At 36.6% G+C, this 26,670-nt stretch overlaps 1 protein-coding gene across 1 annotated transcript; it reads right to left on the reverse strand.

Annotated features, from left to right (window-relative positions):
- Positions 1 to 600: 600 nt before the first annotated feature.
- On the reverse strand, positions 601 to 26,078 carry LOC132038055 (tRNA (guanine(26)-N(2))-dimethyltransferase 1-like). Its single transcript, XM_059428781.1, is given in 15 exon segments — positions 601 to 879; positions 989 to 1,064; positions 1,240 to 1,360; positions 2,161 to 2,238; positions 2,744 to 2,938; positions 3,364 to 3,576; positions 21,898 to 22,003; positions 22,110 to 22,198; positions 22,492 to 22,564; positions 22,650 to 22,789; positions 23,032 to 23,153; positions 23,664 to 23,751; positions 23,871 to 24,031; positions 24,034 to 24,160; positions 25,935 to 26,078. Coding segments are annotated over 14 exon segments (1,695 nt in total). The 3' UTR covers positions 601 to 879; positions 989 to 1,026.
- Between the last annotated feature and the right edge of the window lie 592 nt (positions 26,079 to 26,670).

The following is a 26,670-nucleotide window of genomic DNA, read 5'->3' on the forward strand; positions in this document are numbered from 1 at the left end:
AGATGTGATTCTCCTCCATTGTTTTCTAGTAGAGTACTATTAGCCATAGCACAAGCCTTCATTCTGGTCTACCCTAGCTTTCTAGTCTTAAACTTGTAATGAGAATGATACCATATGCTTTTTGCTTTGATATAAAAGTTGAATGTTAGAACAAGGATGACAACGGAAATTGCTCCTTCATTGTCCCTGTTATTCTGGGTGACCAGAAGATAATGGGTTCAAGCCATGAAAACAATCTCTTGCAGAAATACACAGTAAGACTACGTGCAATAGACCCAATATTTTACGGCCCTTCCCCAGACCCCTCGCATGGTGGGAGTTTAGTGAACTGGACTGCCCTTTATTACAAAACAATACTTTCCCTTTCAAACTTCACTGCATTATAATCTACTCCGTTTGCAGCCTTCATTAACCCAATCTATGCCAACACACACCCCTCCCCCAACACACTCAACTCCCAGAAAACCCCTTTTTACTTTGCTAGCAGAATGTTGATATTAGCGATTAAAACGCCAGAAGAGATTAACTAAATCTATACCTTGTAGAACTAGTAAGAGCAGAAAATAACGGAGAGAAACAGTCCCAACGATAACCAAGTTATCAAGGTTTGAAATCTTCTTTTCTCTCATTTGTTGGAAACAACAGTTAGTGCAGCTTAGCAGCTGAAACAACATGGATCAAGTCATAACAACTATTGCCAGTATGACAATAGGGTTAGCTATTTTACATGGTAGTACTCCTTTTTCTTGAGAAAACGAATGGAAAGGAAGAATAATTTTACAAAGAAATTAGCTATGTTGCTCGGACTCTTAAAAAATGTCACCGGGTGCATGCCCGATCCTTCAAAAGTAGTGCACCTTTTGAGAATACAACACCATGCTGCAGTGGTTTTGGAGAGTTCGGGCAACATGGGAAATTAGTACCTTGGACTAAATTAAAAGATAAACCAGAAGGTAATAAAGGGAAAAAGAAAAAAGAGATAGCCTACCTCCTTTAAGATTCAAAAAAGGGACACAAACGAAATATCTACCTCCTGATTCCTACAAGCATTTTCAGAATCCTCTCTGCAAGGAAATGCAGAAGAAGAAACACATATGAGAGGATAAACTGGCTCCAGGGTGGTTTTAGCTAAGACAACAAGGCCACAACATAATTTATGAATTAGGATCTTCAGTTTTCTTACACTTGGTTGCTCAATACATTTACTGCTTTGGTACCCCAAAAGAGACACATGCTTACCGGTAATCTGTGGACTTGCCCTGAGTTTTGGGCCCCAATGCTTTTCGGGATTAGGAAGGAAACGAGCAACCTTCTTGACCTTTGCCTTGCTAAGGGATGCAGCAGTCTGAGCAAAATTAGCCTGAAATGAACATGAAGATCAAAGGCAAATCCAGGATTTAAACTCTATGGGTTCAATTTTAAGATTATTAGCATTGAACCCATTATATTTTTAAAGTTATGGGTTCATATCTACTATTTATTGCAATTTTTGTAAATTTTTACAAATAAATTTATGCTCTGTGTCGAAAGTTAGGGGTTCAATTGAACCCATAACTAATATGCTACATACGCTAGTGAATACAAATTCCTCTTGGTGGACAGTTTTTGCTACCTGTTGCTTGTGGGAGGTGGCAGGTATCCCGTGGAATTAGTCGAGGTGCGTGCATGCTAGTCTGGATACCACGGTTATCAGAAAAGGAAAAATAAAGGAGTACAAATGGCAAGATTGTCATCAAATAATTCAAAATTCAAAACGTGGTAACTTTGTAACAAGAATGGAAAAGTGATGTAGCAATTCTCGTAATGCTGCACTCAGATAATGGCCTGACATTTGAATTCTAGGGAAGCAAATGTCTTATGAGATTTTGAGCGAGAGTCACGAAACTGGAATGCCTCAATCCATGACCAAACATTGCTGCAAATGTTGGAGGTTAAGAATATAGAAAGCTGGTCATTATTCTATACTCCTAACTAGCTTTTGAATAGTATATTCGACAAATTCAATAAACTAGGATACGAAACTATCCTATCACACCAATGTATAATAGCAGAACCATACAGAACAGAAAATAAGAAGAATTTTTTTTTTTAAAAGAGCTGGGAGTTAGTGTTCTGGCATTAAGCAGTAAATTGCTTAGGAAACATAAGGTCAAAGTTCACCTGCAGAATAGGTTCCTTGGCAAGAATCACACTTCCAGGATGGTTAGATGCTTGAGCTTTCACGGGATGATTTTTGACCTGCAGAAAGAATTTTAGTACTTCTTTTACTCACAAAGCATACAAAAACTATTAACATGAAAAGCAAGCAAATGATTATTTATAGTAACTACTCCCTCTGTCCCAAAAAGATTGTCCTCTTTTGACTTGGCACAAAGTTTAAGAAATAAAGGAAGACTTTTGAAATGTGTGGTCCAAAACAAGCCTTAGATATTTGTGTGGCTGTAAATCATCTCATAAAGTTAAATTATTTCTAAATATAGAAAGGGGACAATCTTTTTGGGACAGACTAAAAAGGAAAAGAGGACAATCTTTTTGGGACAGAGGGAGTATTAGATTAGACTCTACAACAGAAACAATCTGACACAAGTCAAGTTATTATACAGAAACTCCGCAATGAAGTGTTATTACTTTTCCTTTATTCTTCATAGCTACTTTTTCTTTCATTTTTTCTTTTCTTCTCTTTTTTCTTATTTAAGGCTAAGAAAAAAGAGCTGGCAGAAACAAGCAAACAAGGTACAGTTACCCAGCAACGCATGATATCCCAAATGGTATGCATAGGCGCATCTGTTTTCAATCCCAAAGGATTCACATGAGTCCCTGATGTACGATATCCTGCATTGGTTACAGCAGAGCGAAACATAACTGCTGAGGGAGAAGTGCATTTCAGTGTTGCAGATATATTGTGCAAACTCAGAAATAGAGGAGCATCAGGTAATTCCTGCAAACAAGTACACTACGTCAGTTAGGCATCCTATAAGACGTCAAGCAGATAAGAAGTCCCCCACCCTTCCAGAGATAAATATTGAAAATGCTTCTCCATCGATACAGTCAATCACAGCTTTCCTTAGATTACTTTGTACAATGAGCATGGCAGCATAAATAATTAATTCTGTCGCTTGTCAAAATCATGAGGGTATATATGGTAGTTGAATGAACAACTGACTCCGTGACTTGCCTAGTGATTTCAAAAGTGGGAGTCATGATTTTCAAGACATTAAGCAGAAGTGAAAATGAAAATAATTTAGCAAAGGTTTTCAAGAAATTCTTCATCATTCTTCAAGTTAAACAGCTTATGAAAACAGAAATAAAAGTGTTATGAACAGAAGTGAAATGAGAATACATTCAATTATAGGCAAACCACACCTCTGAAATTGAAGTCAACACAGCACAGATTCGATCATAAGCTGGATACTGCTCCTTCATAGATTTCACATCAGCAAGTATGGCAGCTACCCATTCTTGATCATGGATGGGCGCAGACCATATGGGTCCACCCATATTGAATTTTTTACCACAATCACTGCAATCTTGAGGAACAGCAGGGCCAAATGCAGGGTGATATCTGAGGCTGTTATTCTAAAGAAGCAGAAAGATTCAATATAGATATGGTTATCCACTTAAATGCGCATTCAAACAATGTTTAGTGAGGATTAGTTATTACCAAATTCTTTGGACAGAACCCATAATCGAAAGAAAAAAGGAGATGCCTTCTCCACTGCACATACAACAGTCTAAAGGTTTCCTACAACTATCTTGCAACTAATAGATGATCTATCATTCTGACAACCAATTATTTTTTATCTTCCACAACAGACAAAGAAACAAAACAGGTAGCAGAATTAGAACATTTCCAGCAACAGAAGTTGCAGATTATACAGCTTTATAGGTTTTTCAATTTTTCATATATCATCGTCATGATAAAAACTAACTCCTCCCCCACCCCCCACTCCAACAAAAAAAAGCAATGTGAGTTTTTTCAGTCGACTTCAAAAGAAAATGCTGTAACTTAAAAAAAGACTGCAGCTTTAATCTATTTTAAAGAATGAACTAACTGGTCACCACATTTTTCAGATGTTGAATTCGAATGTCCCCACAAGAAATAAACATATCGCGTTGGAACCTGTACAAGCAGGTGTAATTGCAATGCTCCATCAAGTTCCTTAATTGGACATAAATAAGCAAAAACGGTTTAAAGATGATTCTCAACAAGTGTTGACGGGAGATAATGAGTACAAGGAGAGATTGAAAGACTATTTTGATCTATTGTTCAACTCGAACCAAGATGATAACATTTTAGACCTCCACAAAACATTTTAGACCTCGACACGTCTGTGAATGGTATAAAATTTAGCTACACTCATAGAATTAGGCCGACAGAGGTGAAGGATGCCATGAAAAATATGAGGACTAGAGAAGCTTGTGGTCCTGATAGTATCCCCATAGAGGTATGGAAGTGCCTTGGAGAGGTCAGAGTAGAATGACTCGCCAAGCTATTCAATGCTATACTAAGAAGCGGTAGGATGACCGATGAGTGGAGGAAGAGTACTCTGGTTCCGATTTATAAGAACAGAGGAGATATTCAAAGTTATGCGAAACTATCATGGCATTAAACTCATGAGTCATACAATGAAACTCTGGAACAGAGCGATAGAGCATAGCTAAGGAACACGACAAGAGTGAAAGAAAACCACTTTGTATTTATGCCCGGTAGATCTACAACGGACGCTATATTCTTGCTAAGAAGATTGATGAAAATCCATTGCGAAAAGATCTACACATGGTGTTTACTTATCTAGAGAAAGCATATGATATAGTATCACAAAAGGTCCTTTGGTTGGTCATGGAGAAGAAAGGAATTCACATTAAATATAAATGTCATAAAGGACATGCATGAAGAAGTTGTCACTACCTGAAAGCAGCAATAGGTGATACAAAGGAGTTTTCCATAACAATGGGTTTACACCATGGATCGGTATTGAGCCCCTCCTTGTTTACCCTAGTTATGGACGAGTGATCAACACAATATAAGATGAGGTCTCATGGTGTATGTTATTTGCTAATCTTGCGTTAATTAACGAAACTAACGAGGGCATTAACCAAAAGCTTGAACTGGAGAAGCTCTTTAAAGAGTAAGGGTTTTAGGATAAGTAGAAGTAAAGACTAAATACATGCATTGCAGGTTTAGTCACCATGAGAAGAGAGAAGTTGAGGTGAGATTAGATGGGACTGCGGTGTCAAATGCAAACAATTTAGACATCTAGAATCGTTGTTTCAAGAGAATGAAATGTTAGATGAAGATGTTACTCATAGGATTAAAACCGGATGGTTGAAAAGGAGAAGTGTTATCGGGGTGTTATGTGATAGAAGGATGCTTACCATAATGAAAGGTAAGTTCTATAGAACAGCTATAAGATCGGCAATGTTATATTGTAGTGATTGTTGTGCTACTAAACCCCAACATATCCACAAAATGAGTGTCGTAAAGATGCGGTACTAAGATGATGTGCAGTCATACAAGATTAGACCCTGGAAATGTTATATGGTAAGTCAAGGTGTTAAAAGGCTACAGGGTAGACCTAAAACCACATGGAAGGAAATTGTCTCAAAAGATCTACAAATCCTTGGTATCAATGCCGACTAAGATAAAGATAGGGCACAATGGAAGAAAATGACCCATATAGGTGATATCTACTAGTTGACAAGAGGTTCTAGACTTGTTAGAGAACTTCTAACATTATTATTATTAGTATTAGTATTAGTATTATTATTATTATTATTATTATTATTATCATTATTATTATTGTTGTTGTTGTTATTATAGTTAGAAGTCCCACATCGGTAGTGGGATGGGTAATTGGTCTCCTTATTGTTATTATAGTTAGAAGTCCCACATCGATAGTGGGATGGGTAATTGGTCTCCTTATATGGACTTGAGCAATCCTCCCCTCATGAGCTAGCTTTTGGGTTTGAGTTAGGCCCAAGATCATTCTTTACATGGTATCAGAGCCGCACCCATCCCAATTCTTTGTTTCACCAATGTTGGGCTCCCATAATATATTGTCCACGCTCCAGTTAACTGGGTCTGGTGTGCGGGGGAGTGTTAGAAGCCACACATCGGTAGTGGGATGGGTAATTGATCTCCTTATATGTACTTGAGCGATCCTCCCCTTATGAGCTAGCTTTTGGGGTTGAGTTAGCCCCAAGATCCATTCTTTACAATTATTATTATATGTTTAACTTAGTTTTCACTTTTACTTTGTTTAGTATGACGATGATATGAAATGAGCATAAATGGAGAAGTAGGGATTCATCTAGTCGACCCCAACTTGTTCGGGATTGAGGCGTATTTGTTGTTAAGGAAGTTTGAGATTTACTTGATATTATCAAAGTTTGTATATGAATTAGAAGTAAATAAAGATAAATCTTATAATAGAGATGGAGGTTTAAAAGTTTTAAAGAGTTCTAATACATACAGTACTCTCTAACCTATAATAGGACCTTCATCTACTTTGTTCGACGGACTCGAATACTACTACTTTTTTTAATAAAGGTGACTATATTCATATATCACAAAAAACCCATCACCAAAAAATGGTGGGGAGGGGATTTACAATATGAGATTCAAAAAGACGCCGGAAAGAGCCAGAACTGAAAAGTTAAACTTTAAACTTTCCTATGAAATCTACTAAATCTTCTGTATCCCCCATTGGTTTTGTTTACCCCCAAAAATAAAAGAGACTAAGGAGCCGTTTGGACATGGTTTGAAACCATTGTTTCAAACCATGTTTGGACATGCAATTTGGATATCTTAAGTTGTATCTTCTCTTATAGACATAAAACCCCACAAGTTGTGAAAACTATCAAAACATTACCAATTCTTATACAATCTTACTAAATGAGCAAGTCATAGTTCATAACAAAATTAATACGCTACTAGAAGGCCTTTCTAAAAAAAACAACATCAATTGATCAAACTTTAATTTAATAAAAATGAAAATTTAACATGAATAGTAATGAGGTTGGTAGACATAAATAAAGGTTGGGGGAAGTTAATGAGGTTGGTAAATGGTTGGTGGGATAATTGTTAAAAATATCTACCAACTTATGGGTCTCTTTTTACAAAATATAAACTTATGGATCAAATTTTATATTTAAAATTTTTGAAACCATGGTTTGAAACCCCAAATCATGTCTTTTTGGATGATTTGGGGTTTGAAACCATGAGATGAAATGCATGTCCAAACGCTGGTTTCATCTCATGGTTTCAAACCATAGTTTCAAACCGCATGTCCAAACGCCTACTAAGGCAATTCATCTTGATTTTCTGAATGTGATTGCTTCTATCTTCAAAATGCCTTGAGTTTAGTTCCCTCCACACCATCCACCATATGCATACTGGGATGCATTGCCACCAGTCTTCCTCTGCCTCTCTTCTACCCACTCCCTCCCAATTGATGAGCATCTCAAAAGTAGTTCTGAATGTTACCCAACTCACTCCAATAGATTTACAGTTGTCTTGCAATGTAAGAACAGATGCTCATTGTTTTCTACATCTTGTTCCACATAACAGGCATCTTGAGAAAATCTTAAAGCCTCTTCTCTGTAGGACTTCATGAGTTAAGCAAGCTCTTCTAATAACCAGCTATATGAAGCAGGAAACTTTGAGAGGAATTTTGATCTTCCATATGAGTTTCCAAGACCACAAAACTGTCAGGGAGGTTTTATTGTTTAGATTCCAGTAAGTTGACTTAACTGTAAACTTCCCTTAACTGCACAGCTACCACACTTGCCTATCTATGTCAGTTCAGGTGCCAACGAAGGAATAAAGCACTTGTACAGGGGTGTTCAGATGAAACTGTGAAACAGAACCAAATAAAAAAAAATTAAAAAAAAAAAGCCTTGGGTTTGGCTATAAATTTTTAAAAAATCGACAATATTGCTTTGGTATTGAACAAAAAAAAATACAGAACCAAAATCGGCAAATATACACATTTATATAATTATATATGTATTAAATATAGATATTTGTTAGATATAGATGTTCATTTAATATTTTTATTGCTACACAGCCCAGATTTATAAGAACAAAAGTTGTGTCCCATTTTCTCTTTAGCCCATTTAAGTTGAAATAGAATTATAAAAGTGAAGAAAACCTAGTCTAAGAACTTTTTCTCATCTTCCTTGCCGTCAATCAAGAACTTTTCCCTATCAAATGGTTTTGCTCATTTAATCTCAAGAAGAGGTGAAGGAAACAATAAATCACATATGGAGAACAAGAAGATCAAAAAGTAGCTGAGATTTAAGGTCATTTCTTTTTTTGGCTTTGAAACAAGAACCTTAATGTGCCAAGGGGAACTGGCGGGAAAGTTTCATACTTTTCTAAAACACAATGACTAAAATTGACCCATGATGCTGAATTGTGTCTCTATTCAGCTAAAGATTCTATCGCAAGCTAGAAGACTTCACAAGTAATTATTATCATTATCAGGAAACTAAAATACAGAGAAAATTGATGACAAAGAGAAGATCTTTTCTTCATAGCTTTTTTTCATAGATTGAGATGCGAGTAAAAAAGGAATTTCCTAACTAGCTCGTCTAATTTAGGAGAAGATTTTTACAAATACATATACGTGAATATCAGTGGCGTATAGCTCAAAGGTTTATCCCCTATAACCTATTCTTACTTCTTTTCAGATGGGAAGTACTCCTATTCAAAGGAGGTGGAGACACCTGAAGTAACTGAAGAAAAATCTTCAACAACAATTACTGGGACGACCACATGGTAATATCACTGCTCATAGTACCCTTAATCCTCCTAAAAAGGAGAAAATATGAACTACTTGTGATCCTGGTTCTAGCCTTAGAAGTCGTGGCAGGGAAGCATCTGAAAGTTGGGATCACTTTTCCAAAAATAGAGATAAATGGGGCAAGCGTATGGTGAAACGCAAGTACTATACTAAAAACTTTGCTTCTGAAAGTACACAGGAGATTTCGACATTATGGACAAATTTAAATATGATTGGTCGTAATTTCCCTTTTAGAGTCGTTGATTAAAAGAGGGGAACAATTAGATAATACATGCACTTTGGAAAAGGTTGAGTTTAATGTTAATGAAACTAAAAGAGTCATCGCTGAATTTGTTATTATTGATGAACAACCTTTTAAAGTTGTCGAAGGAGGATGTTTTAAGAGACTAATGGCAATTGTTTTGTCTAACTTTCAATTACCTTCTTGTCTTACTGTTGCTAGGCTTGGAAATATATCAAGAGGAGAAAGAAAAGCTTAAAAAGCTCATTCGAAATTAACGCGTATGTCTTACTAGTGACACATGGACATCTCTCCAAAATTTAAGTTATATAGTTATCACTGCTCATTGAATTGATGATGAATGGAATTTGCAAAAGAAAATTCTCAACTTTTTCCAAAGACCGGACCATAAGGATGAGACAATTGTCAAAGCGATTGAGGCGTGCTTGTTAGATTGGGGGATCGAGAACCTAACAGTTACCCTAGATAATGCAACTGCTAATGATGCTACAATTAGGCACCTGAAAAGGAGGATTGAGGACGGGAAAGGACTCATCTTAGGAAATGAATTCTTACATGTTAGGTGTAATGCTCATATTCTAAATTTGATTGTAAAAGAAGGGTTAAGTGAATGAGTCCATTTCACGCATAAGCTAGTTTGATCATCAACATTGTCAATAGAAGTCCATAACGAGAATTATAGTTATCACACAAGCAAGTTAAAGTATCCATTACATTAGTCGACCTCTTTGCTCCCTCCAAACTACCATAAGCCTTGTTATTCAGATACTTCAACTTATATCTTAGATCCAAAACAACCGCAACAGATAATAACTTGTTCATATTCTCAAAAGTACCCTAGTATTTACTAAACTTATCTTTCATCTTCTCAGCCATAGCACTCAAAATTAAATTTTCACTTTGACAAATTTGCGAATAAAGGTCTCAAGATTAAAGAGCTCGTGGAAAAAAGAATTGGATGTAACATAAGAAGTTCCCCAGAATTTCAAAGTGGCCTAGTAGAAAATATCAAGAAACTTATTAAAATTCTCACATTCTTCCAATCATCTACAGATGGATACCCTCCCATATTACTACTCTCCGGACAATAATTTAAGTACTTATGATCATCATCATGCATTCTTGAAAATACCTTTTCAAACTTCACAATGTATCCGACACCACATATGTAGAGTTCCATCTAGTTTCAACATCTAAGCTCAAAAGATCATGAGTGTCAATCTTGGCCTTCTCAACATATGACTTAGAAGAATCAAATCTCGCAAGAGAGGACTTAATCCACAGTATTTCTTACTCGGAAAATGGACTCATTTTGTTCACTTAACCCTTCTTTTACAATCAAATTTAGAATATGCACATTACACCTAACATGTAAGAACTTATTACTAAGATGACTCCTTTCCAATCCTCAATCCTCCTCTTCGGGTGCTTAATTGCAGCATCATTAGCAGTTGCATTATCTAGGGTAACTGTGAATAGGTTCTCAATCCCCCAATGTAACAAGCACGCCTCAATCCCCTTGACAATTGTCTCACCCTTATAGTCTGGTGTTTGGAAAAAGTTGAAAATTTTCTTTTGCAAATTACATTCATCATCAATTCAATGGGCAATGATAACCATATAAGTTAAATTTTGGAGAAATTTCCATGTGTCACTAGTAAGACATACGCGTTGATTTCAAATAAGCTTTTTTAGTTTTTCTTTCTCCTCTTGATATATTTCCAAGCATAGCCTAGCAACAGTAGACAAGAAAGTAATTAAAAATTAGGCAAAGCAATAGCCATTTGTCTCTTAAAACCTTCTCCTTCGACAACTTCAAAAGGTTGTTCATCAATAATGACAAATTCAGCAATGGCTCTTCTAATTTCTACATTAAACACAACCTTTTTCCAAAGTGCATGCATTATCTGATTGTTAGCCTCTTTTAATCAACTTGAGTGTTGATTGCTTTCTATCGACTCTAAAAGGGGAATTACGACAAATCATATTTAAATGTGTCCATAATGTCAAAGTCCCGTGTGTACTTCGGAAGCAAAGTTTTTAGCACAGTAGTTGCATTTAGCCATACGCTTACCCCATTTATCTCTATATTTGGAAAATGGTTCCCAAATTTTAGATGTTTCCCTGCCATGACTTACAATCTAGAACCAGGATCACAAGTAGTTGATCTTTTCTGCTTTTTAGGAGGATCAAGAGTATTATCAGGAGTGATTTTACCATCTAGTCGACGTCCCAGCAATGTTGTAGAAGATTTTTCTTCTATTACTTCCGGTGTCTCCACCTCCTTTTGAATAGGAGTAGTTCCTATCTGAAAAGAATTAAGAATAGGTAATAAGGGGTAATCCTTTGAGCAATTTGCCACTGATATTCACGTATAGTTTTAGTCATTGTCTTTTAGAAAAGTATAAAACTTTCCCACCAGTTCCCCTTGGCAGATTAAATGAGCAAAACCACTTGATAGGAAAAAGGTTTTGACTAGCGGCAATGAAGATGACAGAAAAAAGTTTTTAGACTAGGGTTTTCTTCACTTCTATAATTTTATTTCAGCTTAAATGGGCTAAAGAGAAAATGGGTCACAGCTTTTGTTCTTATAAAATATAAATATGGGTCGTGTAGCAACAAAAATATTAAATGGACATCTACATCTACCAAATATCTATATTGAATACACACACACACACACACACACACACACATATATATATATATATATTTGCGGGTTTGGTTCTTTTTTTTTTTTTGTTCGATACCAAACCAAATATTATCGGTTTTTTAAGATTTATAACTAAACCAAACCAAAGTTGTTGTTTTTTCGGTTTGGTTCGGTCTATCACTTTGGTTCAGTTTCACGGTTTCATCTGAACACCCCTACTCCTGTGTGTTGTTGCCATCCTTTGGAAGAATCTGGTATTATTGTCTCACTACTTCAGCAATGGTACCCTGGACTTCTGTCTCCATCTTGACTCCTCATTCTTGGCCAACTCCTCCAATTCCACTAAAACCGTGGCTCGTATATCATCTCATCTTCATTGAGCTCTCTGATGTCTTGTGTGCGATCAAGATCAGCAACTCACCAAAGGTTATTTTGCTCCATTCTTTTAAGTTTCTGCTTCAGCATCTTTAGCTTAATGCGAAATCTACAGTCAGGGCATCCCTGTACCATGAATTCATTCCACCAGCTTTGGACTAGGATCACTGAATCCCTCGACTTCAATCCACCAATTCTCAAATTAAAAGTAAGCATTCTTTTGTTCCTAGTTCCCGCATTCAAGAAATGGGACTATGGTCAGATATAACTCCTGGCAGTATTTTCTTTATGATGTCTTTGAAGGATCCCTCCCATTCCATGGAGTAAAAGAATCTATCTAATCTGGCTACACTGTGGTGGTTTATACCTCTCAACCATATGAAATCCCCCCCCCCCCCCCCATTCAGATGGGGGTCATGCAGCTCCATGCCTTGAATACACCTGGAAAAGACATACATGATGTTTGTGATACTGTTACATCCTCTTCTTTCTATCATGAATATGTTTCTGTTAAAATCCCCACAGGTGACTCAAGGGCCCAAACATAACTCCCTGATTGCAGCAATTTCTTCCCAACATCCCACCTTTTCTTTTCTCTACTGGTATGAGGGGCATAGGCCCCTGTGAGGCTCCAACTGAAAGAATTTTGCATTGAAGCAAAATTACAGGTGGAGTATTGAACTTTGCCAACTAGGTCTCCTTTCCAAATTCTATTGTCCCATATAATTAGGATATCACCACTGCTTCCCTCAGCCTCAATAAATCCACATCTCATCCATCTGCAGGTCCAACACTGCTTGGCAATGAGTTCCACATCCTTCTCCACTTTTGTTTCTTGAAAGCAATATACATCAGCCTTCCACTTCTGCAATATACTCTTAACAAGCTTCCTTTTGGAAAAATTTTAAGTCCCCTTACATTCTAGGAGATCTTATCAGACTGAGAACTCTCCCCCCGTTTCTAACTCCTTCCACCTCTTTATTTAGAGCAGACTCCAAATTCTTCAAATCATATTTGCTAAGCCCTCTTGATAAGAATCGGGTTACTTGAACAAAACAAAATTATAATGCGGAAGCGAAAATACGAAGATTAAAGACAAGAATGTAAAGATAGGCGAAATTCAAGAATAAAATCCCTAAATTTCAAGATTAAGTGATAAGAACCCTAATTGGTCTTAGTATTCAAAATTAGTGGATTAAGACTAATTAAGATACTAATAGAGTCAATTCAAGAACTTATATCAAAAGGTGATCTAGACCCCTATTTCGAAGAAATTAGAGACAATAATTAGTATAAGACTAATTACCTTCTTTAATTTACGAATAAGAACCAAAGATATCAAGTACGAATTAATCTTACCTCTTAAAAGAATCGTTCTTATAAGGTTGCAAGATAAATCCAAAGTAACCACACACAAAGGTGTAAAATAGAGAAACTCTCAATAATAATAATATTTTGTCTAATGAAAATAACAAAATCCACCCCTATATATAGGGGAAATTTATCCCAAATAGAATGGGATTAGAATATACTTTTATGGAAATAATTAAATAATAAAACCTAATTAGGATTAAACTAGGAAATCCTAAAACTAGGAAACCTTAAACTAGGAAAGCATATAAAATATTGTCAAACTTGTTCCTAAAGAAATAAAGGAAAAAGTCAACCAAAGAGCCCATGTTTGGCGTGACTTTCAGCCCAAATTTGGGCGTGCAAATCAGCCCTTAATTGCATGCAAATCAGCCCCCTCTTTGGGCTCTTCTTTTGGGCTTCTTGTGGGCCTAAATCTTCCTTGTTTCGGACTTGGACTTGGATCATGAAATACGTGTAGTACTTAGTCCACTCCTCGCTATAGTTCTTGAGCTTATTCTTGGGCTCTTCTTCGACGATAAGCATCTTCTTGATTTCACATTTAAGCCCGTCAAACTTTAATGGATGTACGCTACCGTGGATGCTATCATTTCCCTCTTCTTGAAAACAATTCGTCCTCGAATTTGAATGTCTTAAAATCAAGAAGACTTCCATTAGTAAGCAACATCCATTAATCGAAAGTAACAATGGTAGGAACAAAACAAGATAGTGACCATGTGTCCACTTAACCCAATTTAGCATGTATAAATACACCCCTATAAAGCATGTGAATGTCATCATCCCAATAGAAAATTTTCCTACTTATATAAGCACCACAAAAATTACGTATATATGTTGTAAGGAATGATACATGCCTTGCCAATTTAGTTCTATCAATAAAGTCTTCCAACGGGCATGATAAAGACGACACAAGACCCACTAAAGCATGCTTCAAATTGAACACTTTTATGATATATCCAAGCATCCTTAATTACACCTCCCCCAGATTCTACATAAAAGCCATTCACATAAGCACAAGAGTTTTCAAGAAAGTTAGAAGAACCATTAAATTTCAAAACAAAATGTCCATTAAATCGAGCTTCTTATTGGGATCATCACAAATAATATTTTCAATCTTATGAATTCTAAGTAATTGCTCAAATTCTCAAACAAGAAATCATGGATACGTTCAACAAAAAGTATTTGAACACTAGTATCATAATAATCATCTATCTCCTTATCACTAGTAGTATAGACCTTTTTAAGCTCACAATTAGCAATATTGCTAATACTTGAAGAATTATGTCTCATCACGCAGAAAAAATCATATTCCAACAAGTTATCACATGAAAACTCATTTGACACTAGAATAAGAGAAGAAGAATCATCTAACTCACTAGCAAGCCTACAAACATTATGTCTTTTTTCAACAGTGAGAATCCACAAATAACAACGTCATGCTCAATTTTAAAAGAGAACAAATTACTCTTATGCTTGAACTTAGAGGTTATAGTTAATGACTTGTTTTATAGCAAAATAGCAGCATCCTCAAAATTAATAAAGTCACCAACATAAGAAATTAGAGTGTAGTTCATTACCTCTAGAAAGATCTCAAGTGTTCTAGGAATTCCAAAAGTGTGAATAAACCAATTATACATACCGTACTTGGTCTTATGCAGCAAAGAAATAATATCACCTCATTTTTTCTTGTTCATTGGTATTAGATTCACAACTTTATCCTTCTCATCAACATGCGCACTCGCCTATGAGATGTGTAGTTTTGACCACATTAGGATTAGTTTCATCCAATGATGGTTTTACAATGCAAACTTTCCCATAAGTACCTACAAGAGAGCAAAACTAGGAGAAGAAGTAGGAATGTTAGAGTTAGAAATAACCTAACTCAAACTCTCTTGTTTTTCTCTCTCAATCTCACGACTATCCCTCTCCTTTTCTATTTCATTATCATCTCTCTTTTCTTTTCTCTCAAGCGCACTTTTTTTCTCACTTGACATCCCACTCTCTTCACACAACACAACCTCTCCTTTTTCCTCTCTGGAGATGTCAACATGCACTCCCTTACTTCTCTCGTTCTTTTCTCTCTCAAAAAATTTCATTGCTTCGCTCACACGTTTCTAATCTTCATAAACTTGGGATGGAGTTAAAGGTGCAAGAATATATTTTCTTCTTTTTAGCTCAAGAGAAACTCTATTATTTCTCCTATCATGAATTGCATTCCTATTAAATAGCCATGGACATCCAAGCTTGCTATGACAATCTTGCATTGGAATTACATCACAAAGAACATTATCGGAATACTTTCCAATGACGAAAGAAACCATACATTGCTTTGTCATCTTAAGCTCACCAAAATCATTCACCCATTGTCGCTTATAAGGAGTAATGTGTTTGATGCATGTCAGTTCCAACTTCTCCACCACGTATGAACTCACCACGTTAGCACCACTTACAGTATCAATAATCATAGAGCAAATTTTACCATTTATCCCACACCTTGTATGAAAAATATCTTCCCTCCTTAAATCAGCTACGTTGACATTCATATCCCCCAATGGTGTTGTCATCATACGGGGCACTTCAACTGAGTTGGTGTCGTTTTGAATTCCAACTTCAATTTCCTTACCTGTTTGAGACATCTCAAGAAAAGATCAAAGAAACAAGTATCTCTCAATTCGACTTTTTTTTCTCTCAATTGATCTCACCCTCTCTTGCCTTTTTCCACTCAAATTACTACCTTTGGCTGGATCCTTTAGGATTCATATATAAACCCTATTAGTAACAACCTTTTAGAAGTAAGATATAGAAAGACAAAGAATTTATCAACTCCCAGACCAATTGGGATTGATGAGACAATAAAAATGGCCAATTTGTGTAAAAACAAGAACTCCAAATTTCCCCTCTTCTTGGTTTCCCTTCTTGATGTTGGAAACCAAGAACACAATAAAACCCCCAGTTTCTGAAAGTAGCTTAATCTGCAAACACGAATTTCTCCCTTTTTTTTTTTTTAATTTTCGTTTTTTTTTTTCTTTCCTTTTTCTCCTTTTTGCTATGTAGCTTACCTTTTAAGCTACCACAATAAAAACAAGAATTTTCGTTTTTTTTTTCCTATGAAACTCCCAAGATTATCAAGAACAGAACCTTGATTGAACCGCTCTGATACCACTTGATAAGAATCGGGTTACTTGAACAAAACAAAATTATAATGCAGAAGCGAAAATACGAAGATTAAAGACAAGAATGTAAAGATAGGCAAAATTCAAGAATAAAATCCCTAAATTTCAAGATTAAGTGATAAGAACCCTAATTGGTCTTAGTATTCAAAATTAGTGGATTAAGACTAATTAAGATACTAATAGAGTCAATTCAAGAACTTATATCAAAAGGTGATCTAGACCCTATTTCGAAGAAATTAGAGACGATAATTAGTATAAGACTAATTACCTTCTTTAATTTACGAATAAGAACCAAAGATATCAAGTACGAATTAATCTTACCTCTTAAAAGAATCGTTCTTATAAGGTTGCAAGATAAATCCAAAGTAACCACACACAAAGGTGTAAAATAGAGAAACTCTCAATAATAATAATAATATTTTGTCTAATGAAAATAACAAAATCCACCCCTATATATAGGGGAAACTTATCCCAAATAGAATGGGATTAGAATATACTTTTATGGAAATAATTAAATAATAAAACCTAATTAGGATTAAACTAGGAAATCCTAAAACTAGAAACCTTAAACTAGGAAAGCATATAAAATATTGTCAAACTTGTTCCTAAAGAAATAAAGGAAAAAGTCAACCAAAGAGCCCATGTTTGGGCGTGACTTTCAGCCCAAATTTGGGCGTGCAAATCAGCCCTTAATTGCGTGCAAATCAGCCCCCTCTTTGGGCTCTTCTTTTGGGCTTCTTGTGGGCCTAAATCTTCCTTGTTTCGGACTTGGACTTGGATCATGAAATACGTGTAGTACTTAGTCCACTCCTCGCTATAGTTCTTGAGCTTATTCTTGGGCTCTTCTTCGACGATAAGCATCTTCTTGATTTCACATTTAAGCTCGTTAAACTTTAATGGATGTACGCTACCGTGGATGCTATCACCTCTGTTTCTGGGAGTTCTGTTTTTGCTATCATATTCTTGCTTCTCAAGCAGATGCTTTCTATAATCAAGCTTCTTGAGCAAAGCTAAGGCCTCACCTTCACACCCTATAAAGGCAACCCCATAAATGTTGCTTAGTTCCCGGACATCGGAGCTGACCCAATTTGATGCGTCTACTTCAGCCTTTCGTGTGTCCGGAGTTTGGATGGCTACTGGTTCTACATCATGCATTTGTTGCATTTGCATATTCTGTTCTTTTGTTTGGGGATTTTCACTGGTACCGGAGTCTTCCATTCTATCTGCATGTGGAACTTCTACATGATTTTCGGTGTTTTGAATTGTTGCGTCTATTTGCATCTTAAGATCCTTGTTGTTTGGGGGTTCTGCGATGTTTCCTTTGCCTCTAGGTTCTTTTGCTGATTATTCCCATCTTCTGAATACTTCCAAGAATTTATCGGCCAAGGCTTTGAGGTCGTTTAACTCTTTAAAGGAGTTTTTTAAGATCCTCACGTGCAGTCGTGTTTTTTAACCTTTTTTTTTGCGCGGATTTCCCTTCAAAGGCGCTGGTCTTTAATTTTTGTCCCTCAAATTCTTTGGTCTGTAATTTTTGCCCTTCGTCTAAAAATGTGGCCGAAAATACGTCGAGGTTCTGGGTTCGAACTCCAGCTCAGTCAACCAAAAAAAAAAAACAATTTCACAAGGCAAGGTTTCGGGAAAGTTCTGCCTTATAAGGCAGAATTTAGTTATGCCTTAAGGCAAACTTAGTTTTTTTTTTTTTTTTTTTTTTTTTTTTTTGAGTCAAAAGGCAAACTTAGTTATGCCTTAAGGCTTAAGGCTTAACTTTTGTAGTTCTAAGTTATGCCTTGTAAGGCAAAAGTTAGAACTACAGAAGTTCTGCCTTAAGGCATAACCATTGCCTCGCGATTTTTTTTCTTCTTTTTTTTTTTTTTTTTTTTTTTTTTTAAGACTGAGCTAGGGTTTGAACCCAGAACCTCGGGGTTTTTTTTTTTTTTTTTGACATTGGTAACATTTCTATATATTAATAGGTTTACAATACCAAATTGTATAGTCCCCAATTAGACAATTACAAAAGAAGGATCATCCTTTCTATGTATATTTAACAAATTATCTAAAAAATCAAAAATATCTTTTGTTTCCCCTAAGCATTCATTTTTACACCAAAAATAAAAAAGGGTTAGACAATTCATCTTCAATTCCTGGATGCTGCATTGTTTGCTCTCAAAACACCGATGATTTCTCTCTTTCCACACAGCCCACCAAATACATGCTGGAACAATACTCCATCTCTCTCTCTCCATGGATAAGCTTCCTTCCCTGTACCAGCTATCAAGCACTTCTTTTGCCCTTGCTGGCATTACCCACCTAAATTCCCCTTAGGTTAATAAAAATTCTCCAGATTTGATCAGTCCATTTACAATGTAAATAGACATGGTTGTTTGTCTCTGCCTGTTCCCCACACAAAAAACACCTAGAACATAACTGAAAACCTAAGCTTTTCAGTTTTTCCTGAGTCAAAACAGCTTCTCTAGCCACCAACCAAGCAAAGCATGCTGCTTTGTATGGAATTTTCACCTTCCATATCATCTTCCATGGCCAGCATCCCACTTGATTGTTGCATCTGTTAAGATCCTTATATGCCTCATTCACCTTATATCTACCGTGAGCATTTCCTTGCAATAACATACAATCTACATTCTCAGTAACACCCTCAAATTGAGCTAGTGTACTGAAGAAATCAGTAACCCTTCCCAAGTCCCAATCATTGAAAAGTCTCCTAAAAGTTAAATTCCAGCCCTGAGTAGACTACACCTCAGCCACTGTTGCCACCTGTTGTTGACAGAGGTTATGTATATCTCGGAAAGTTTGTTGTAAAGCTTCCTGCCCAATCCATTTATCCTTCCAAAAGGATATCTTCCTCCCATCTCCCACATTGAACTTGAACTTTCTAATCATTTTTGGCGACAGATTCCTTACAGATCTCCACAACTATATCCATAACCTCGGGGCATTTTCGGCCACTTTTTTAGGCGAAGGGCAAAAATTAAAGACCAGCAATTTGAGAGGAAAAAATTAAAGACCACCCCAAAATAGGGGCAATCGTGCGAATTTCCCTTTTTTAAAAGAAGCTTCAAGTTGGGGTCTTGAAGTTTGGCCCAAACAAATAAAGTTTGCCTTGACTTGTATCTTCGAATGCTCCAGGCTTTGACCGGCCAAAATTTTGTTCAATTGTGTGTCAAGTGTAGCCACACGTGCTGGGGCCACAGTACATCTTTAACTTCCAAAGGCTGTTATGATCCGCTTCTTTACCCTTTGTGTTTTTCCTCGATATCTGCTGGATCAAACCTTGGTCTCTTTCCTCTTCTCTGACATGAAATCTTACCGGAGTTTCTAATCATATCTGGGTTGTGAAGAAAATCCCCCGTTCTCGATAGTCACCTCTTTCGGAATAGAGGCTCCATCTCCACGAATTTTGATTCTGGCCCATTTGAAGTGGCTTCGTAATTGTGTTTCTTCCTCTGTTTCTATCCAACTGCCGCAAAAATCTCCAATGGCCTTGAAGTTTTTCTGCAACCAAAGGTGAAGAGGGAGGCCAACAATTCTAGCCCATGTCGAATTTGGTTTTGCTTTGTTCTTTGATCCCTCCAACTGTAGGGTTCCACCATTTGAACCTAATGGGAAGGTCCTTCCAAAGCCATTCTCCATTCATCACTTCCTCTGTTGCTGCTTTAGAAGCAAACTCAACTAAAAAGAGGCTATTTCCCAATTCGTATATATTCAGCCGGAAGGGTTGCTTCGAAAGGTTAGAAGACCATCTTCTAATCTCTGATAGGATTGGTGTTTCGACAGCCTTAAAGTTGCCCACCAAACTCCTATTTAGTACTTCACTTTGGTTGTTGGAGACGTCATTAATGCAAATTACTTCCCCCTTCAATGTGGTGTTTGCGTTAACTGAGCTTTCCCTTCTGTTGGACCACTTAATGCTTCGAAGAGCTTCAGAATAAGGACTGTTCCTATCAGTAAATCTAGGCTCCATTGGGACTTTCTCATTCCTGTGGGTGTTAATGAATCTTTCCATCTTGTCTGCAATAGAACTCCAGCCTGAGTTGAAAGTTAGCTCAGGGACTGTCATCACTGATCTCCTCCTGCCTTTCAGACTGATGATGCTAATGTACCGGCCAAACTTATTGAAATTCCTTGCACAATAAGTTTCAGAGAAATTTTCTCTCTTCTTCCACCTTCTCATCGAGTTCCCCTTTGACAAAGAGGCTTCTTTCAATCTTTGGACCAACCATATCATTGTCTTCCTGGTAAACTGAATTCTTGTGATGGAGTTCCTACTCCTCTCAGTCCATTCATACCAATCCCCCGCTGTCCCAGAAGCTCTTGATATATCGAAAGATTTGAAACCCACAGCAAAATAAATGGTGTCTTCTTCCATCAGACCTAGTGAAGATGGGTGTCAAAAGAAAGAGGAGAGAGAAATAGAGAAAAGAAGGGGGAGGAGAGAGAAGAGAAGGGCTTGATCCGGTGATCAGAAGGATCACCGGAGGGGGAGAGGAGATTGAAAAAGGTTCTAGGTCATTTTCTCGAGGAATATGCCTCAGAGCTTTTTCCCATGATCCATGGGGTGGCAAGCTGATGTACTGATGACATGACCCTCTTGAGCTTGTATCATGTGCACAGTCATGAGGCTCAAAAATTCTTATAGAAGCATATAAGAAGCTCCTCCAGGGCATCGCCTGAACATATGACATATCAACTCTGGGGTTGCATGAAAAGAATTTTCAATGGATGAAATGATGCCTCCTAATGGATACTTTTCTGAATTTGATGGAACATATCCAGCTTTAAACAGAACTTCCAGTCATTTTAACCGGAGAAATTCAACGAGTTCGTCGGAGATAGAAATGGCGAGGAGTTGTCGGAGAAGACTGGAGTGAAGCCGTTCAAAGCCTCGGCTTCACATATTAGTTTTAGGGGTGAGCAGACTGCAAGTTTTAGATGGTCATGATATGTATTCACTGAAACAGAAGTTTAAGTGATGGATAGAAATTAATGATAGAAAGTGCATTAAGGAATTATTAGCAATTCTGTTTGTATATTCATGCATTACGGAGAAATTCCATTCTAACTTCCTAATTCCTAAAGCCACTGTTAGCACAATGAACTAATAACTCATGCTTAAGTATGAAGAATATTATGAACATCTTTTGGAACTTCTTTACACTAAATTACCTACATATCTAGGCAATTCTGAGAGTATGAGCAGCTCAGTCCAGCGGAGAGTGTCGTACAATGTAGATACAACAGAGATATGGATTGGACACAAACCTTTGAGATAGTCCTCCCGACTGGCTGAAGATGGAAAGAATCGCAACCGGTACACTGATATACATACGAGAGCTTCAGAGGAGTATTCTTCATAGCACTTGCTGAACTATAGACAATTTATTGAAATCTTTAATTGACTGACATCAGAAGAGTACAACGATAACCTATGCAAGATTGGAATAACAGCTAAAGTCTAAAGGAGAAACACTTACCTATATATACGAACAAAAACGCGGACATAGAAGTCCACATGAACAGATAATACTGGAACAATATACCGTTTGTACCGATTTGCATGACTCTGAAATAAATAAATAAATAAAACAATGCAATGAATTGACAATTATAAAGGCCGGAAATTGTTACACTTTTAGAATATAGAGAAAGAAAAATGAGAGTACTCCTAAGTAAGTAGACGAAATTTTTAAGTGAAAGGTTTTCCCCCTCTGTTGGAGTAACTTCAACATCCTACAGTAAGCTGCTATCTTAAACACGACAGAAAAGTGTACATAACGAGAAGTAATCACAGGTAGACACCAGATATCATGATATCCGACTTTATAATAGACACAAAAATTTACACAAAGCAGGTACCTCAATGCAGGCAAGAAGGATCCGCAAAGCCATTTCATGGCAATATTTCCCTCTCAATGGATACGAGCCATATCTAGTTGCGCATGAGATCAAGTAAGATGTGTTCAATGATGAATAAAGTTAGATAATGCCAGAATAAATGAGAATATGATGGTTACTTGGAATAGCATACTTCTCCATTTCCCCCACATAACACCGCCAAATCAGTAGCAGTACACATTAATATCCCCCCATCTACAACTGATTGAACAGCAGAATCCAAGAACACAGATGGCGATCCATAAGGATCAAGATCAACCTGCAACAACAGTAAGCAGAAATATAAGAATGATAGTTCATCTCTCAAGATGAATTAGACAAGTTTCTTTTTGAAGATATAGCTAGCTAAGAAACTGGAAATGAACTATCCTATATAATATTTCCATGTTTATCAGTGTTCAAACAGGTTTTACTCGTTATAGGCAATTACTAGATGCACCTCTACAAAGGTCATTTCCATTGGAGAATGTAAAAATATGGTAGCTTATTGTATAATCCTACCACATCAAATTCTTTGGGGTGGGTAAGCATATAAACTCGAGCATCAACAAGGTGGGATTCCAGCTTTGAGCATGCAACAGAATCGTTGAATCTTATGTTTCTCCTGCAAGCTTCAACAGAGACTGCAAATAGAAAAAATATTCTAATGACCAAGGCAAATGGTGATAGAACAAACCTTTATGTCTGTTCACAATTTTAACTCTTGATATCTAATTTGATACATATATCAGCATGTGGACAAGTCTAAAAGTATCTATTATTTAATGACGACATAAGATGCTTTGGAAACTTCTATAGTCACAAAATAGTGGTCCTCTCATAAATATTAAAACTTTACGGAAGCCACTTTGTTCTATCCACCAAGTTTAACATTTATAGGACTTAGAATTAAATGAGGAAATTTAAGCATATTTCTGATTACAATTAATTAAGATAGAAAATGTGAAACTTTTCATTGAAACATTTTTATATATCTCTATCAGAATCTCTTCAATCCAATGCTGCAATTGCTTCTCTATTTTCCTCTTATATTATTTCCCTTGGTTAAGGAATGGGGTGAGGGTACAATGAGACTTTTTTAATTCTAAATGCACCACATAACTGAGTTGGAATCATAACTGAGTTGGAATCACCTTTATCATTGTCAAGGGCCACGACTTGACCAATTCCTTCTACTTCACGTGCATATCTTAAAGCCCTCAATCCAGAAGCTGAAAGAGCCTTTAAATTGAAAGAACAAATGTTAATCAATCAGTGCAAACTTCTGCTTTGTATGTCTTCCATAATACATATTCAATAACCAGTAAGCCTTTAACAATCAACACGAAACGACAAAAAACCTCAAGAACTCGTGCTGGCTTTAGTTCTAGGTCTTTTCGCCTTAGGTTTCTGGTTTGCACATCTGAAATACTAGATGGTTCATCTCGGGACATATCTTCCAAGAGTTCACATCCATCATTGGATATTCCATTATGCTGGACAGAATCAGCTGGAGGTTCCATTCAGGAATTGATTCATCTGGTACCTTAGGGTCAGTCTTAGCTTGTCTGGCCAACATTGCTTCGTGCTCCAGCTTGCGTTGTGATATAAAAGTCCTCAAAACAGCAATAGACATATCTCTGTTGTTCACCTGATATTGATAAATTTAAACTGCCAGATCTTGGTAACAACATGTATAGATAAATTGAATTGAAAGTTAAGAGAATAAGCAAGGTTATTCCCAAACTCCATGATGTAGAGGAACTCTACAAAGGTCTTACCACCTTTATGATTGACTCGACTTGAGTCTTTGTAGTACTTTAGGGATATGTATTTAGATTCACAACATGCATAGATAAATTGAATTTATGTCAGAGAATATTACAATAGAATATTCAGTACTTTGTGGAAGAATATTTAGCAATCTAAGACTTATAAGGTTGTCTTCTAGTACATTAAATTTACTTCTAATAAGAAGTATACTTTCACATTCTCAAATCTCAATTGTCAAAAAAGGTATTGGTCAAATGTCAAGTATTTGTAGATAACGAAATTGGAAGCAACCTGCGCCTAGTACAACTTAGAAATAGAAGAAGCTATAATTCCTAGCAACTAATAAGACAGTCCACGCAATACTCACTCCACTAGCTAAGCTATTTAAGATCATAAAAATAAGCCCATAAATTATTGTAGGGTTTTCAGCTAAAGAAGACGGACGAGTGAGGATTTCCCTTAATCTCTAATGCCAACCTCTACATAGAAGGATGGCATCTATAGCCTAAAAGCCGCAATGTTGTATTATTGCAACAAAATCACAGAACAATTCTAAATAACGTAATTGCTTGCCTATTCTGGCCTTTTAATTTAAAGAAAAGCTCTGAACTTCAGCAATGTCTTGCAGCTTAACTCAAGGGCAATGACAAGTACATGATCAACTCAATCAAATTGAAAAGTGAGATATCAATAATTTCCCCCCAAAAGTAGCAATAAAAACGCCTACTTTTGAACATCATTCCTTTTCTAAAATTACCTATATTACTACAAGAGCAGAGAAGATACAAGTGTCAATCAGAGTGTTCGCCCAAACGCACTGACTTCAACTTGACCTCTACATTTACAGTTAAAAAATTTAACACATATGCCCTCTGTTTCAATTTATTTGTCTTAGTTTAACTGGGCACGGATTTTAAGAAATTAAAGAAACTTTTGAATCTTGTGGTCTCAAGATGAGGGAAGTGAGGTTGAGATGGTTCGGGCGTGTCAAGAGGAGGAGCGAGGATGCGCCAGTTAGGAGGTGTGAGAGGTTGGCGGTAGCAGGAGTCAGGAGAGGTAGAGGTAGGCCGAAGAGGAACTAGGGGGAAGTGATTACAGTACATGGCACAACTTCAGTTGACTGAGGATTTGACTTTAGATAGGAAGATTTGGAGGTTGGGATTAGGGTAGAAGGTTAGTAGGTAGGTGAGTATTTTATCTATTATTTAGGTATCGCATAGTTCCTTATTCTTCACTGTGCATTAATATCTTCTATTATGTTGCATCATTTGTTTTGTATCTTGATATTTTGTTATCTTATTTTTCTTGCAATCCTGCCTCGATTACATTTCTTCTGAGCCGAGAGTCTATGGAAAACAATCTCTCTACTACACAAAGGTAGGAGTAAGTTCTAGGTACATCTTACCCCCAGACTCCACTTGTGAGATTACACTGATATGTTGTTGGTCTTAAACTAAAGATGTGTAATGTACCGAAATGCCCTTTAATATTCCTTTTCCAACCAGACTAACGGACAAATTAGAAAGTAAGACAAATAAATCGAAACAGACGAAGCACTAATTTCTACCATTGCCGAACCCTCTGTCACAAATGAGTAATGGGTCCAATTATTACTTAAAATCTTGAATGCAAAACAAAAAGGAAGACCAGACCTGGGTTTTGTTGTAAAAGACATTATTTGTAGGATGCATGAGAATCTGGGCTTCTCCTTCTTTGATGAAGCTGTAATCATTGACATCAAATGAAGTGTCTTTCAACTGCTTCTCTTCATCTCCATTTTTCACCTCACTGGCCATGCTGTGTTCCATTAAAATGACGGCGGAGACAGTTATGGTTGGTGGCAATGGGGCAATGACGAGAGAAGAGGTGTACTTAATTATTGTTGTCTACTGATATGATATATTGAGACTTTCTGTTTCGCAAGTACTTTTAAAGAAAGGGCAGGGGGCATGACTGATGAAACGAAGAGGTACGGTTTGCCTTCCACAATTCCACTCACTCGCCAAAAATAAAGAAAAAACAAGGAGAGGGAGATCACTCTCCCGGTCCGTGAGTTTAGTACTCCCTCGGCAGTGTGTCACACCCTTTTGATTTGTGTCAAAAAAAAATCTTTTTATATTTATAAACAATTCAATTTATGAGATCGATTTATAACTACATAAATATCTAACACTTATTTTCGTTTGGGTTGATTATAACATTTAAAAAAATCTAATTAATGATTTTATTTGCTTTTAGGAGAAAATCGACTCAAATCGTCTCTGATTCGGATGGACCAAATGTACTTCACTTATTTGTAGTCACTCATCTAGAACCTCCTAATATTACATGCTTCAAGTTTCTCATACTAAAAAATTTCTTACCTGGAAATTCTAACAATCTTATTTA

This window comes from Lycium ferocissimum, chromosome 11 (assembly GCF_029784015.1).
Source record: "Lycium ferocissimum isolate CSIRO_LF1 chromosome 11, AGI_CSIRO_Lferr_CH_V1, whole genome shotgun sequence".
Lineage (NCBI taxonomy): Eukaryota > Viridiplantae > Streptophyta > Magnoliopsida > Solanales > Solanaceae > Lycium > Lycium ferocissimum.